The following is a 16,314-nucleotide window of genomic DNA, read 5'->3' as shown; positions in this document are numbered from 1 at the left end:
GTTTTTTGGGTTGCTGATATTGACATATTATAAAACTAAAAAACACGATAAAGGATTACCTTGATTAAAATTGATTAATAATCATCACTTGCATATTATGTAATGAAAAGTTGTTTGTTTACAAATAAGAACAAATTTCAGATTACGCCACAATTTTTCTTTTTTCCCCTTTGCTTGCTTTGCAGGAATTTTCCATTCCATTCCACATACAACTATGGCTATAACAGAATATGCTGTCATTGTACTTGTGTATTAGTTAATATGCATTGTGTCCTTACATCGTGTTCATCTCCCCCCTAATTGGGCCACACATTGAATCAAAAACATTATAAATAGACCTGATTCTTCCATTCATTATGCTTTAGATTTTTTGTTTCCCAATCTCATCAATCAATTACTCAATACACTATTATCTAATAATTAATCTACAATACGTATATCTATCACAATGTCTAAAGTTTCAATTGCTATCATCGGTTTAAATGGTTTCTTGGGCAAGCCAGTTCTTGAAGCTATCAATTCCGGTATTTTTGACGATAAAATCAATTTCCCTATTAAAGCCATCACTAGAAAGGAACCAGAAACTAAGAATGAAAAAATTGAATATATTGTTTCTGAAATCAATGAAGAATCAATTAAAACAACTTTAAATGAAAAATTATCTGGTACTGATGTTATTATTGAATTAATTGGTCCGAATCCAGTTGCCTTTGCTAATATTGAAAAATTAGTCGGTACAATTAAACCAAAATTATTTATCCCATCACAATTTGGTACTGATATTCCAAAAGTTGACGAATATGCTCCAGGGTTTTTAAGTATTAAAACTCAACATTCAGAAAATGTCAGAAAATTGGGGGTTAAAGTAGTTGATATTGTGAATTCATTATTTGCTGTTCCTGGAGCTTTCCTTTATGAATGGGTTGGTTCCACTGGTATAAATGCTGAAGATAAAACTGTTAAACTTATTGGTGATATCAATCAACAATTGGATATTTCTAAATTGGAAGATGTTGGTAAAGCTGTCCTTTCTATTGCTACTAATCCAAATCCAAAAGAATTACCAGATACCATTAGAATTGCTTCTGATAGAATCACTGTTAAAGATGTTATTGACAGATATTCTAAAGATCATAATGTTGAATTGAAGATTGTTTCAGAACAATCTGCTGCTGATGCAAAGAAAGAGTTTGCTGAATCTTTGAAAGCTGGTTTTGATGGTAATAAATTCAGTTGGTATTTACAAGTTATTTCTGCTCAAGGTTTGGATAAAGGGTTACTTTCTAGTAAATTAGATAATGAATTGGTTAATCCAGGTGAATCTTTATGGAAATGGGGTAAATACTAAGAAGCTTTATGGCGTATCCCCAAGTTTTATGATATTTTAAAAATTCATTTGAAACATGTAATATGTAGTTAGATACTAGATATTTGATATGAATGAAAGTGAATTAATGAAAGGATTCTGATTTTGATGTAGAAAAGTAAACAGATTTGGCTTCAAGATGGGCTGTTATTACAATTCAGGTGTGTTTAGAGAACACAAACTTCGCCTGTAAACTGCCTAACAGTACTCACGTACTATCAACCTTTGAAGACTATATAAATATTGGCAAATTATGCTACCATTCACGGACTTGCAATTCCAGCCAACAACTATTCTTATTCTTATTTCCATGCAGTTTATTTGCAGCATCCACAAAACCAACAAGAAAAAAAAAACACCAACAACAACAACAACAACAATATCTTTATCAAGACTCCTCTTTTTCGATAGATCAGTCTTATCTTCTTCTTCTTGTGGGGTTCATCTACTCTTGGATTTGAACCCTAAGTGCAAGTAAGAACGAAAGCTCAAGTTCTATTGAGAACCAACAACGGCATTTTAGTTTGGAACCGAGTTAAAAACTTCAAGCAGGTTTAAGAGAAACTGCGTGACGGCTGTGCGGCATATTATTCAAGGCAAAATTAACGATGGCAATTTGACAATTTTCTTCTTTTCTTTCCGTCTTGGAAATGAATTTCGGGATGGCATTCCATTAAAGCAACGCCTTTACGAATTGCCAAAATGCCTATTTTAAAATGCCTTATTCCTGGATTTTGCGCTTATCTTGTAATTTAAGTGTTTATTGGCACGGCAACAGTTTTTCAAAAAAAGAACCGAGAGGGGTGGTGATAAATTACAGATGGCGGTTAAGCATAATTTTGGATTGGTTGATTTGCCTAATTAGGAATTCAAACTTAAGAACATCTCATTAAGAATAGAATGGTTTTCACATAAGTCAAAAGGTATTATTAATGCTGATTGTACTATCCTGATGTAATTCTCTCTAGTCTAATTTAATTTGACTCCTTTTCAAACCGTTGAAACACGGCACATAAATTGTGGTTGTTCAGTTACCAGCAAGAAATGATGATAAAATTTACCAAAGAAAAAGATAATAACTACAAGAATTCTAATAGGATAGCAGATCAACTACAATGCACACATTTTTGTAACACTTTGTGCGTTCCCTCTTTAAAATTACCATTTTTCTTGAATTCTCCAACCAACTCTCCTAATGGAATATAACAACGAGATGCTTATACTTCTCCACATTTCAAACAAGAAAACATGAATCAACATCAATATTGTTGCAATTAACCACCTACAAACATTCTCCTTCCCCCCCCCCTCAATATCTATCAATATTAATACCAAAGCCATTTGAAATTAATTGGGTTTCATTGAATTCGGACAAGAAAAAAAAAAAAAAAGAAACAAAAGAAAAAAATAATAATTGTTCTGCTCGACATTGCCGCAAAACCAATTCCATCATCATCATCACCACCACCTAATAACAATATAATATAAAAAGTCTTCAACTGTAAGAGTTCCATTTTTTAAAAAAAATTTTTATCAATTCTAATTGTTACAGTTGTTTTTTTATTCAATTTCTTCTAATTAAGATTAATTATATCAGGATTATGTTTGAAGTGAATGAGAAATATCCTGTTGAAAGCACCAGTGGTAGTTCTAATGACATAGAATCTCATGGTGTTCAACCAATAATTTCCCTTAAGGATAACAAATCAATAGGATTTATAGACAAAGATGATGATATATCAAGTCAACAATATAGTACTTGTGATGAAGTTAAAAGAGATTTAAAAGCCAGACATGTTTCTATGATTGCCATTGGTGGTACCATTGGTACTGGATTATTCATTTCTACCGGTTCATTACTTCATACTACCGGTCCAGTAATGTCATTAATATCATTTTTATTTGTCACAACATTAGCATATTCAGTAACTCAATCACTTGGTGAAATGACTACATATATCCCTATATCTGGGTCGTTTGCACAATTTATAACTCGTTGGGTTTCTAAAAGTTGTGGTGCTGCTAATGGTTGGTTATATTGGTTTTCTTGGGCTATAACATTTGCTCTAGAATTATCAGTTGTTGGACAAGTCATACAATATTGGACCGATGCCGTGCCATTAGCCGCTTGGATTTCCATTTTTTTCGTTATATTAACCACATTTAACTTATTCCCCGTGAAATATTATGGAGAAGTTGAATTTTGGATTGCATCAACTAAAGTGCTTGCTATTGTTGGATGGCTTATTTATGCATTTATCATGGTATGCGGTGCTGGTAAAACTGGACCAGTGGGGTTCCGTTATTGGCGGAATGGGTATGCATGGGGTGATGGAATGTTAGTTCTGAATAATGGGAAATACGCAATCTCTTTTATTAATGGACTTATTAATGCGGTCTTCACTTTCCAAGGTACTGAATTGGTTGCTGTCACTGCTGGTGAAGCCTCTCCTAGAGCAATTCGGAGTGCAATTAAGAAAGTCATGTTCAGAATTTTGGTATTCTACGTCTTGTGTATGCTTTTCATTGGTCTTTTGGTTCCTTATAATGATCCAAAACTTACTGAAGATGGAGGATTTACAAGAAACTCTCCATTCCTTATTGCTATGGAAAATTCAGGTACCAAAGTTTTACCACACATTTTCAATGCCGTGATCGTTACAACAATTATTTCTGCAGGTAACTCGAATGTCTATTCTGGTTCACGTATCCTTTACGGTTTAGCTCAGGCTGGTGTTGCTCCTAAAATTTTCCTTAAAACTAATAGAGGCGGTGTTCCCTATTGTGCTGTATTGTTCACAGCTGCATTTGGTGCTTTGGGTTACTTAGCATGTTCTGAAGATGGTAATAAAGCTTTCACTTGGTTATTGAATATTATTGCCACTGCTGGATTGATTGCTTGGGGATTTATTTCAGTGAGTCATGTTAGATTCATGAACGTTCTTAGAAAAAGAGGTATAAGTAGAGACATTTTACCTTATAAGGCATTTTTCATGCCATATAGTGCCTATTATGCTATTACTATTATATTTATCGTGGTGTTGATTCAAGGATTTACAGTGTTTTGGAATTTCAATGCTAGTGATTTCTTCACCGCTTATATTTCTGTGATATTATTTGTTATACTTTGGATTGGATTCCATTTTTTCTTTTTTGGGTTTGGTAAAGATTCTTTCAAATGGGAAAATATACTAATCCCATTGGATGAATGTGATATTGATACTGGGGTCAGAGATATTAATGATGCTGAGTTTGAAGTCCCACCACCAAGAAATATTTGGGAGAAATTCTGGTTACTTATTGCTTAGGCATAATCTATATAATCTAATACTTAATGGACATAGAATGTTTTTTTACGAATACAATAGAAAATGATTTATTTAATTTATACTTTGTGTATTAAAAGATCTATTTACAAATATCTTTTTAAGAAGAAAACTGGCCGGGTTATACAAACTCGACAACGTAATAATTCTGTTTACCTACTCTAACCAACAATAACTTACCATCGATCAAATGGTTATCAACATCAAATAATATAACATCATCTGGATCTTCAATTTGATTTCTGTCCAATCCCATGTATACACCACCAGCTTTAATCAATCTTCTCATTTCACTCTTTGATTTTCCAACAATATCAGCTAATAAAGCACTTAATTTGATTTCTTCTTCTGGTGAAGGTTTGTCTCTTTTAAACAATATACCAGATCTTTTAAAATTCTCTATCAATTTGTCGGCACTTACATTGTCGTTAAATGGTTGATCTGGGGTAGGGAATAAAAATCCTGTTATGAATGCCATTTCGTCTCCAACACCAACACCATGTATCAAATCCACAACCTCACGAGCTAAAACACGTTGAGCAATACGCAAACCAGGATCACTGTTATGCTTAGGTAATAATTCACCTTCAATTACATTCAAGGGCAATAACGTGAAAACTTTTAACAATTTACCCACTATATCATCTGGAACATTAATGAAGTACTGATACATTTGGTACGGGGTCGTCAAATTAGAATCAATAAATACAGCATTTCCAGCAGATTTGCCAAATTTTTCACCACTGGAAGTAGTCAATAATGGAACAGTAAGTCCATAAGCTTCATGTTTTTTGTCATGAAACTTGCGCAAACGTGAAATTAGATCAATACCAGCAGTTATGTTACCCCATTGATCATTTCCTCCAACTTGCATGTTGACATTTTCATCCTTGTATAAATGCCAAAAATCATAAGCTTGTAAAATCTGATAAGTGAATTCGTTGAAACCAATTCCACCCAGTTCCAATCTTGATTGAATTGAATCACGAGCTAACATTGAACTGACTCTAATATGTCTACCATATACAGCTAGAAATTCCAACATTTTGACGTTTTCCCACCATGAGGCATTGTTTACTGACGTAGTTTCACCCAATTTTTCTGTCATAGGAAATTGTCTTGACTTTGCATATTCTATCCCATTACTTAAAAACGTGGAGATTTGTCTTTGTATTTTAGTTACATTATCTTCAACTTCAACTTCATCAATCTTATTACGTTCAGTTTTTCTCCCACTTGGATCTCCAACAAGTCCAGTGGCTCCACCAACAAGTCCAACAACATCATTCCCACTCATCTTGAAATGTAATAACACCATTAATGGTAATAAATTACCTAAATGTAGTGATGATGCCGTAGGGTCAGCCCCACAATACAATTTGAACTTATGATTAGTCCCACGTTTAGTCAATTTGTATAAACTGTCATCTGTTATTGATTCAATTAAATGCCTACTTTGTAAATATTCTAATAATGAATTGTCAGGATTAGTTTCTGGTGTTAAATCTTTGGCTTCAGTCAATTCATAAACTGTAGGAATGATCGTGACTGGATCTCTAGCACTTGTTGAATTGAATCTAATGAGTATCCTGGTCAAAGGAATGCTTTTGGTACGTCCCTTCAACATAATAATTGATGGTTGTTGATTGTAGTTTGATGCTGATGTGTGTATTTCTTCAGACTGATTTTTTTCAGCTCCTTTACTTTGGCAGTTTATTATTCGCGAAGTTTAACTTTTTTTGAAAGCCGCAAATCCAAATCCATCTCAAGCACAGATTTTTCTACAATTTTTTTTTTTTTTTTCACCTTCCTGGTATCTTCTAATCATTAACCATACAAAGCACAAACCAATGACAGACCAGGTTAAAGGGGATGAGCATAACCAAGTAAATAATGGTAAAAAAAGAAAGAGAAAGAGAAATAAAAATAAAAAAAATGACAACAAAACTTTAGTTGAGAATTCCCAACCAATACCGACACATGTTTATGAAGATGATATCCATCGACAAAATAAAAAGTTCAAATTCGATGATGAAGGAGAGATACAGAAGCCCCAAGAGTCACGTGAACAGGAACAAGGTTCAGTGTCAGATCAAGAGGAAAATTATACTGAAGAGCCTTTTCAACAGCATGAAGTTTTTGAAGAAATTGAAGTAACTGATGAGGTGGGTCAACCAGAAGAACCAGATCTCCCAGCCAAAAATAAACAAGAAAAACACTACATCGATAAGAGCAATTTTAAACAAAAACCTAAATCCAAAAGGAAAACTGTGATTTATAAAGATGATGAAGATGACGAAGAAGAAAATAACACCTTTAATTTTTCCCAGAATTCATTTCAGCTTGCAGCCACTGCCAAACAATTGTTACAAATTAGAGAGAAATTACCCATTTATCATCATAAAGATAAAATAATTGAATATATTAATAACAATCAAGTTACTATCGTCATTGGTGAGACCGGTTCAGGTAAATCAACACAAATTCCTCAATTTCTTATGCCAGAAAACCAGAAAATGATTGCAGTAACACAACCAAGAAGAGTTGCAGCTGCATCCTTAGCAGCGAGAGTAAGTGAGGAGTATGGATGTAAGTTAGGTCAAGATGTTGGGTATCAAGTCAGATTTACCAATATGACCAACAGACAAACAAAACTAAAATATTTAACTGATGGTATGCTTCTACGAGAGATCATGCTTGATCTGAACTTGACCAAATATTCGACAATAATTCTAGATGAAGCACATGAAAGAACAATTTTGACCGATTTAATTATGGGGTTTTTGAAACAGATTATTACTTCTGGTAGGAGGAAAGATTTAAAAATCGTGGTTATGAGTGCCACTTTGAATGCCGAATTGTTTAGTAATTTTTTCGATAATGCTCCTATCTTATACATTGAAGGTAAAATGTACCCAGTTTCTCAATTTTATCTAGATGCTGAATCTGAAGATATCGTGGATACAATGATCAGAAGTGTAATTCAAATCAATCTTAATGAACCCGAGGGTGATATTCTTTGCTTTTTACCTGGTCAAGAAGAAATTGATAATTGTGTTAAAAGCTTGGAACAATTAGCACCTCAACTACCTAAAGAAGCACCATTGATTGTTCCTTTACCTTTATATGCAGCGTTATCACCAGGTCAACAATCTAAGATATTTGAAAATTTACCCAAGGGAAGAAGAAAAATAATTTTGGCTACAAATATTGCTGAAACATCCATCACTATTTCCGGTGTCAAATATGTTATTGACTCAGGATTGAGGAAAATTAAAGTTTGGAAGCATAATTTAGGACTTTCTACATTATTGACTACTCCTATTTCACAAGCTTCAGCACGACAAAGAGCTGGGAGAGCAGGGAGAGAATCTGAAGGTAAAGTATTTAGATTATATCCAGAATCTACCTATTTGGCACTTCCAAAACAACAAGAATCTGAAATTAAAAGAAATGATATTATTTTACCAGTTTTGACATTGAAGAAATTAGGTGTTGATGATTTACTTAATTGGAGTTGGTTAGAATACCCGGGCCAAGATGCAATTTTGAGTGCATTAAATACATTGTATACATTGGGAGCATTGAATGATTCAGGGAAAGTGACTACATTGGGTTATAAAATGTCTATTTTGCCACTTCCTCCTCAATTATCAGTAGTGTTAATAACAGCTGCAGAATTCGGTGTATTATCACCAGTCATTGATATTGCATCATGTCTTTCTGTCGATAACTTAATTACTAATGTAACTGGTGAAGCCAGAGATGAAATAAATTTTAAAAGAAGACAACATTGTCCCTTGGGGAATACCCATGGTGATTTGATTGCATTGTATGAATATTTTCAAGCTTACCAAGCTCAAGGTAAAGAGTGGTGTAAAGAATTGGCATTCAGTTTTAAAGGTTTCAAAAATGTTGAAAAAATCAAATATCAATTACAAGAATATATGATGACCACTATTAAACAAGATGACTCATTAACTAATGTTGAAAAGGATAAACAATTGGCGAAACTTAAGGCACAATTAGACAATGAGGAAACTGATAAACAATTGGATGTCCCGTCGATTCTCAAATCGTTTCTCAAAGGTTACATCATTAATACTGCAGTTGGGATGCCAGACAGATCCTTTAGAACATTCAACACGGGGCAGTTGATTTCCGTGCATCCATCATCGACTTTATTTGGGAAACCAAATATGGACGCAATCATGTATATAGAATATGTGTTTACTACAAAAGGTTATGCCCGTAATGTTTCGGCTATTGAATTATCTTGGTTACAAGAAATTGCCCCTCATATAATTGGTGGTGTCAAAGTTAATATTAATGACTAAATAGATCTATAGACTTAGAATATTAATTTATGCATATTTCTCTTCATACTATTCATTTTCTCACTTCAGTAACAGCATCTATAACCTTTGCAAATATCTCTTTGTTGGCAGCAATCACACCTTTAGAATCCAATGTTCTTCCCTTACCAAAATTTAATGGTGCTCCAGTAACATCGCCTACTTGGCCACCACTCTCATATATCAAAATATTACCAGCTGCATGGTCCCAGATTTTCTCACGGTATGTGTCGCTCACTGGCAATCTGAGATAAATATCTGCCTGTCCACTGGCCAACACACAGTACTTGACTTGCGAGTCGAGATTGATAGTTTGATTTGCCACGGTGGTTGGATCAAATCCTAACTTGCCTTTGATTTCAGCTTGCGTTGAATGAGAAGAATGACCTTTCTCGACACCTTCAACGACCTTCAACTGGTTAGGGTGTGTATGGTTTTGCATTTTGATGGGTCTTTGTTGTGACAATGGCTCAGCACCTTCTTTGAACAACTCACTGTAGAAAGAACCAACTCCTTTTATGGCAGAATACAATCCACCAACAATCCCTGAGTGTTCTTCGTTCGACACAATGTGTTCCAGTAAATTTGGACACCCAATTACACCCAACACAACTTCTCCATCTTCAATCAACGCAAGACACACAGCAAATTGATCACCTCGGAGAAACCCTTTAGTCCCGTCAATTGGGTCTAATGCCCAGAATCTTCCCTTCAGTCCTCCTTGCGAATTCCCATAATCAATGCTTTGAAATACTTTCTTCTTGTCCGTCAACGTCCCAACAATATCGTTGTATCCGCTAGTTTCTTGTTGGATCTTGGTGATTAAATTCAATACTTGGTCAGCTAAACTGCTGTTTTCCTGTAACTCCTGTGAATCTTCTTCACCAACAATTTCGTCCTCAGCGAAGTTCAATTTAATGGCATGATTGATGATCGCCTGCAGGGCAAAGTCTCCAATGGTGACAGGTGACTTGTCGTCTTTGGTGAGTGTCCCCGACTTGGCAGTCTGCACAATAGAATCACTCAATTGTTTGGTGAGCAATGATGCACGCTTGACAGCTAAAGTTGCAACTTCAAGCTCCTTCTGGTATGGGTGGGTAGAATGGGACATCGAAATGAAACGAGTGAATAAATTTAGTTTGGTGGTGAGGGGTTTATATGTGACAAGTAGTGAGATGAGCAATATGGAGAGTGTTAAGAGGAAGAATGATTTCATTCAATGGAGAGAGTTGGTTGATTAAAGCAATTGAAAAAGAATGAAATTTGTTGATTGAGATTCAGAAGAAAACGTGAGATTAGGTAAGCAAATGATTGTTTGAATTATATTATATTACCTGTAAACAACCTATACATCACTTCAATATTCCACATAAACCCATCTGTCGGAAATAATTGATATGTATTTGTAAATAATTACGTCTTTCAAACACCAAGAATGGGAAATCTTTGGCAATACATTGATTATTAGTTCCATCATAACAATCAATCACTTCATCAATACTGGGTCTCGTGTTAGACTCAGAACAGTTTAAATATATTTGATTATTAAATTGGCAATACCGATTAAATATGTTCTGATCCCTGGGTAATGTTGTTATCACATCATTCTTGTGAATAACTCTCAAGAACTTTCTTTTAAATTCGTTATGTTTCGCTTCATTCACGCTCCCCAACACCTTATCTCCCCAACTTACAAAATTTTCATTCCCTAGCAAAGGTTGACCCATTGTAACCAATGTAAGCTTGTCAAACCCCATATCTAGATAATACAAACCTAGTAGATATGCAATAGATCCACCCAAAGAATGACCTAAAATAATCAATTCATAATTGTCGACTCCAACATAATTATTTAGCTCCTCAATTATATAAGGGTGAATAATAGATAAGGTTCTCGTATAGTAATCATGAAACCCTCTGTGAACTTTACAATCATATCCACAAAGTGGTAGTTTGGTGCCACTATTTGAATAAGGTATCATATCAACTTTCAAATCCGTTAAAGTGTCAAATATGGATCTTGTCCCCCTTAGTGCAACAATTATTGTTTTTATATCTTCTGATATGGTTTCATTATATCTAAAAATATTTGAAGTTGTTTTGGCAATGTACCCCGTAACTGACTCGTCAAAATAAAACTGATAAACCAAGGAAATGTTTGGGAATCTCTTTTCACAATTCAAGTTGCATTTAAATGGCTCCTCAATCCTGTTAACTTCAGAAATACAATATGATATATCGATTAAATGTGCATATGTGTATAGATTGGAATAGATCTCAGGGTCAATTGGCGTGGTGGGGTCGCGGTTATCTATGAAAACTGAATTATCACTGTTGATAGGATGAGCGCTTACTTGATGCAAAATCTGTGAAACAAATAATGATAACACCAACCCTAAATACATTTGCTAGAGTGTTTCACCTTGGAATAGTATTGGACAACTAAACATGAAAGTATGGAATTCAAATTCTTGGAGGAGTTGGTGGTAAATATTATATAAATTAAGAGGAGAAGAATATATAAAGTGTGACTATTTTTTTTTTCTCGGTAGGGCTGACAATGCTCGTATTAGATGCATTAAACTGGCTGAATATTATAACCAACTAATCAGATAGCAGGGCGTATATTTGATAGTAGCGTTTAAACCCAAATTGAATAAATATTTGGGAATGGCAAACAATTGATACAGTAGCTTATTAGTGAAAGTCTGATAATTTCTTCAGGCTTTACTTTATCGAACAAAAACAGTTAAATAAGGTCTTGATATTGTTTATAACATCTCTTTCATCTCTATATATGTTTACACTAAGAAGTACCATGTAAGTTTATGCACATCAATAAACATGAAAGTACTTACTATCGTCAATGAATATAATAATAAATCTCTTGGTGTCTAGCACAAGAAAATAAGCCTCACATATTGTATATTTTTTTCAGTGATGTTTTCAGATAAAGATTGAAAAACTGCGCCTATCAACAACACTTACAAACAACTACCAATGCCAGCCAGCCCCATGAGATGTTCAAAGCATTTATAGCATTATTGATATTGTTGGTTGTGTGTTGGGTAATACAGCTACTACCGGTGATAGCGGTCCCCTTTACGCCACCAGATGCGAATATTTATCTATCATATTATGACAATTACAAATTCGGAGTGTTTGGGATATGTAATGTTGAACGACATATATGTTCCAAACCAAGTATAGGATATCCATCTACCAATAGCACCTTTTATGCATACGACAATGAGGATTCTTTTGGAACTGGCGGTATTGTTTTGCCATCAGATGTACGATATACAATTTCCAAATTATTAGTGGTCCATGTTGTCGCCTTTTGTTTTTCGAGCTTGTTATTAATAGTTATTTTTGGGTTGATTACAATATTGTTTTTCAAATATATTAAGACCAAAAAAGAACTAGAGGGTATCCAACTCAGCGATACTCTGCATGATACGACCATACAAACCGAGGAAGAAGAAAACAACGACAATGCAAATAATAATAACCAGGGGGCAAGCTTAACGATTAACAAAACAATATTTGATTTAACTCCTTTTCTAAACCTAATGTTGGTATTTACTTTTTTTTCAGTGTTAACCACGTTGTTGGCATTTTTGGCTGATATTTTATTATTCACTCCAAATTTATCGTACCTTGGATGGTTACAGTTAATACCGATTGTGCTGATGGCTTTGGTTACATCAATGTTGTGTTTCATCAAACGTTCGATATCTTCAAGAAAGTTCTTTGAAAGTGAATATCGATATGCTAACGATGATATGAGAATAATGAGGAAAACCTATGTTGATGATTTTTGGAACGATAATGCCAGTGACGATGGATTTTATGTTTACACAGATGGATTTTACACTAGAAATGGAGATGACGTCCAGCAACCTACTTCCAACACAGCTGGATCACTACTATCTGAACATAACGATGACAGCATCGTAGCGCCAAGAGATTTTATCAGTAATGATGATTCTAGACGTGGAAGCAGTCCACACGAGTTCATAGAATTACAAAATTTACGACCAACATAATGAATAATTTATATGTATTAATAGACAGTTTATAATATTATCTACCGATCACCAGCACCTTTATCAGCTAGTTGGTTTTTTTAATATCTTCATCAAGTCGTTGTCAACTTGAACATTCTTTTCGGTTAATACTCTAACAAATTGTGCCTTTTGTAAAGGCAAGTTAGCAGATACTCTTTTCAAAGTTGCAAACAAGATATGCTGGTACTTTGATAAAATGAGTTGGCATTGACTTGAAGTTTTAATCAACTCTATCAATTTACTGAACTCATGAATATTTCTTATTGTTGATAATAGTATTTGCAAAGACAATTCATTCACTCCTCTGCTGAAAATAGCCAGTTTAAGAAATGACAACTCTTTCAATTTTGTTTCAGGATCACTATTGACAAAGTTAAGCAAGAACTCATTCATTGTTGTTTCCGAAGGACACACATCTCGTTTGATTAGCACCTGGATCAACTCTTTGGATAATTCCCAGTTTTTTGAGGCTAACAAATTGGCTAATTTATCAACTGTGTCAGATGGTAGTTTCTGAATAACACCAGGATATTTTTGTTTCACTGATAAATAAAGTTCGTAATCAATATCACCATGCAATCTATAGCAAATGTCTGTCAACTTTGCTAATATCTCACTCAAACCCTCAACTGTATAATATTCAATATGATTCCTCATAAATGCAACAAATGCTGCTAAAGATTCAATGGAACTCAATTGGTTTAAAACATAAAGTGACAAGTTATCCATTGTAATCATGTCCACTAATTCTGAAGGGGGGATATCTCCGTGTTTTTTCAATTTGGAATTCTTCAATGCTCTTGTTTCTTTGAAAAGTTTCTCAAAATTATCTCCATACTCATCAATAGCTTTACTGATTTGTGGGGACACAACAGGATCCCAGAATTGCATCGGTGAAATTTCTTTCAAGTCTTTAATTTGGTTATTAAAAATTCGGCACCAACTATTCAAAATACTTGTAGCCTTAAATCTGGTTGGTTTGGTTGTTCCTGTAAGCAAATAGTTTTTGTCGCCAAATAAACACCCATCATTTGACAATATGCTTACTAAAATATCATTTGAATTAAATTTAACTACAAGATCTGAGATTTCTTCTGGATTTATCACTTCATGGTGGATTTTTTCCAAGTTTTCGTAATTTGGTTTTAAGGGAATAGCTGCTTTATTTTCTTCTGGTGTTAGTTTTTCTTCATCAAATATATGCTTTGTTTCATTTGGAAGAAACAGAAAAGGAGATCGAGAGTGTTTCACCAGGTATCTTCTAACCTGTGGTAATGCCCTTAATATGTTTGTTTCTAGCATTGAGTCTGCTGTTTGGATAGAGAAACTGAAGTTTGATCTTTTGAAAATTTTCACAATAATTCTGCACTTTTTTTTCTCTCCACCAAAACAACGATTGGAATTGTAAATTAGAAAGTTTTCAACAAACACATTTTCCTCGTTCACGTCAATAGTCAACAAATATTTTAATAATGACTCTCAAAAGAAGTGTTATGTTGGTCTGATCAATTGAAGAGAAAGGAAAACCGGTGTGATAAAAGAAGAAACCTTAAATCAAATGTGTTTCAGAGTTGTTTTACATTGGTTTCAATAAAAATAATACCATCCATATAATACGACCAATAAACCCAGTATGATCTGGTGATTAATTAAACAATCCACCAAAGTTGATGATTATATCCTTGTTTATATATTGTTTAGCCTTTATTAATGCACAAGATTTACAGCTTTTGGGCGATTTCAAATTTGAATTATCTGAAAATTGGAGAAATGATTGTGCTAAAATGGCATTGGAACCAATAATCAATCAGTGTGCCGAAGGAATTGAGACGATTTCACCTATTCAACAAAAACTGATTGCGATACAATTGTCGATTTGTGAATTTGAGAATGCTGAAATCTCCTATCCCAGTGAATGTAAATCTCATAATTTTGACACTTGTATCTTGTTGTTGGAAAAATCGCCTCAATACTGGACAACGTTTAGCGGTTACTACAGGGAAATAAGAAACATATGTCATCAGATTAGTTTGCCATTTGCAAAAGATCAGATTCTACAAGTTTATGAGAATGTTACTGAGTTTTACAGAACACTAATGGAAGAGATTACTAATTCTAACAAATACACAGAGAAAATGCAAAATGAACTCAAAACTAAATTTGATAAGTTGATAAGTGTTATTGATCTTATACTAGCAGATAGGGAGAAGAATAGAGAAGATCTTAAAAGTTCATTCAACATGTTCAAGAATAATTTTGAAAAATCATTAAATAATGCATTGGTGGTGATGAAACATTCTTACGAAGATACAAATTCAAATATTGAAGAGTTGGAACGCCATTTGAATTATTTCCTCAATGATATGCTGCAGGTTTATGTTCTTATTAACGAGAAGACTTTGGAAGTATTGTCACAACAAGATGAGATTAGAGGAAACTATGACGGAATTCTAGAACAAATGGAGAATATCAGAAAGAAAATTGTTGAGATGCATGAAGGAACACTGGAAGTACAAATCACTAATAATCGATTGGTTAATGATGTGCAAAACAATTTTGAATACAGTCTTTTCACTGTGTCTAAATTAAATTCATATCTTCAACTTAGTATCAATGATTTCATAGAGCAAAATGAGGATATTCGTAACCAGGCTCGTGTTATATTTGAGGAAGTATTTGGACTATTTAGAAGTCATTTGAATGAATCGGGTCAAATGGCCATGAATCACGTTGAATCGGCTTTGAGTTCATCTTTGAATAGACTCCAACAGAAAATGAACCAAACTGAAGATTCTATTGAAAAACTCCATTCCAAGGTGTCAACACTTTTTCATTTTGCTGAATCAACGAAAGAAATTGCTTCAAGTATTCTTAATGTACCAAATTATGTGAGAACTTCAGTGAATCATAGGATAAAGCAAGTAAAGGATTTTGGGAATGCTATTGTAATGGGTGGTGTTTTCATTTCTGTAGTAGCAATTCTATTTGTTTTATCATTATTAAAAACACAGTTCACGAAAATGCTTCGTTTTGCCTTTATTTGTTTTCCTATGATAACGGGAATTGCATTGGCTTTATTCATCTTAAAGTTCTTGACTATACCTATGGAAGTGGTGGATATAGATTGAATAGCTATATACTTTGCAAGTATCATAAATAGATTTTTTAAATATAACTTTATAAATTATTTTCCACTC

At 33.8% G+C, this 16,314-nt stretch overlaps 9 protein-coding genes across 9 annotated transcripts; 5 read left to right on the top strand and 4 right to left on the bottom strand. All coding sequences in view use genetic code 12, as the record gives it.

The window, feature by feature from the left end:
• Positions 1 to 448: 448 nt before the first annotated feature.
• CIP1 (NmrA-like negative transcriptional regulator, putative) lies at positions 449 to 1,348 on the top strand (the record flags this gene model as incomplete). Its single annotated transcript, XM_002420854.1, has 1 exon — positions 449 to 1,348. One exon carries the CDS (start codon positions 449 to 451, stop codon positions 1,346 to 1,348), a length of 900 nt encoding a protein of 299 aa, XP_002420899.1.
• A 1,619-nt stretch (positions 1,349 to 2,967) lies between these two features.
• CAN1 (basic amino acids permease, putative) lies at positions 2,968 to 4,674 on the top strand (the record flags this gene model as incomplete). The annotated part of the gene is made up of 1 exon (XM_002420853.1): positions 2,968 to 4,674. The coding sequence occupies one exon, from the start codon at positions 2,968 to 2,970 to the stop codon at positions 4,672 to 4,674; it is 1,707 nt and encodes a 568-aa protein (XP_002420898.1).
• Positions 4,675 to 4,813: 139 nt separating this feature from the next.
• On the bottom strand, positions 4,814 to 6,319 carry CD36_61150 (tyrosine-tRNA ligase, putative; the record flags this gene model as incomplete). Its single annotated transcript, XM_002420852.1, has 1 exon — positions 4,814 to 6,319. The coding sequence occupies one exon, from the start codon at positions 6,317 to 6,319 to the stop codon at positions 4,814 to 4,816; it is 1,506 nt and encodes a 501-aa protein (XP_002420897.1).
• Positions 6,320 to 6,542: 223 nt separating this feature from the next.
• CD36_61130 (probable ATP-dependent RNA helicase, putative) lies at positions 6,543 to 9,029 on the top strand (the record flags this gene model as incomplete). The annotated part of the gene is made up of 1 exon (XM_002420851.1): positions 6,543 to 9,029. One exon carries the CDS (start codon positions 6,543 to 6,545, stop codon positions 9,027 to 9,029), a length of 2,487 nt encoding a protein of 828 aa, XP_002420896.1.
• A 52-nt stretch (positions 9,030 to 9,081) lies between these two features.
• Positions 9,082 to 10,263, bottom strand: CD36_61120 (3'(2'),5-bisphosphonucleoside 3'(2')-phosphohydrolase, putative; the record flags this gene model as incomplete). Its single annotated transcript, XM_002420850.1, has 1 exon — positions 9,082 to 10,263. The coding sequence occupies one exon, from the start codon at positions 10,261 to 10,263 to the stop codon at positions 9,082 to 9,084; it is 1,182 nt and encodes a 393-aa protein (XP_002420895.1).
• Positions 10,264 to 10,399: 136 nt separating this feature from the next.
• CD36_61100 (lipase, putative) lies at positions 10,400 to 11,452 on the bottom strand (the record flags this gene model as incomplete). Its single annotated transcript, XM_002420849.1, has 1 exon — positions 10,400 to 11,452. One exon carries the CDS (start codon positions 11,450 to 11,452, stop codon positions 10,400 to 10,402), a length of 1,053 nt encoding a protein of 350 aa, XP_002420894.1.
• Positions 11,453 to 12,067: 615 nt separating this feature from the next.
• On the top strand, positions 12,068 to 13,096 carry CD36_61080 (pH-response regulator protein, putative; the record flags this gene model as incomplete). Its single annotated transcript, XM_002420848.1, has 1 exon — positions 12,068 to 13,096. The coding sequence occupies one exon, from the start codon at positions 12,068 to 12,070 to the stop codon at positions 13,094 to 13,096; it is 1,029 nt and encodes a 342-aa protein (XP_002420893.1).
• A 63-nt stretch (positions 13,097 to 13,159) lies between these two features.
• CD36_61070 (conserved hypothetical protein) lies at positions 13,160 to 14,419 on the bottom strand (the record flags this gene model as incomplete). The annotated part of the gene is made up of 1 exon (XM_002420847.1): positions 13,160 to 14,419. The coding sequence occupies one exon, from the start codon at positions 14,417 to 14,419 to the stop codon at positions 13,160 to 13,162; it is 1,260 nt and encodes a 419-aa protein (XP_002420892.1).
• A 368-nt stretch (positions 14,420 to 14,787) lies between these two features.
• Positions 14,788 to 16,245, top strand: CD36_61060 (karyogamy protein, putative; the record flags this gene model as incomplete). Its single annotated transcript, XM_002420846.1, has 1 exon — positions 14,788 to 16,245. The coding sequence occupies one exon, from the start codon at positions 14,788 to 14,790 to the stop codon at positions 16,243 to 16,245; it is 1,458 nt and encodes a 485-aa protein (XP_002420891.1).
• Positions 16,246 to 16,314: the final 69 nt, after the last annotated feature.

The sequence above is a fragment of the Candida dubliniensis genome, chromosome 6 (assembly GCF_000026945.1).
Source record: "Candida dubliniensis CD36 chromosome 6, complete sequence".
Classification (NCBI taxonomy): domain Eukaryota; kingdom Fungi; phylum Ascomycota; class Pichiomycetes; order Serinales; family Debaryomycetaceae; genus Candida; species Candida dubliniensis.
The sequence above is the reverse complement of the archived record's forward strand: the minus strand, read 5'-3'. Positions and strand labels throughout refer to the sequence as shown.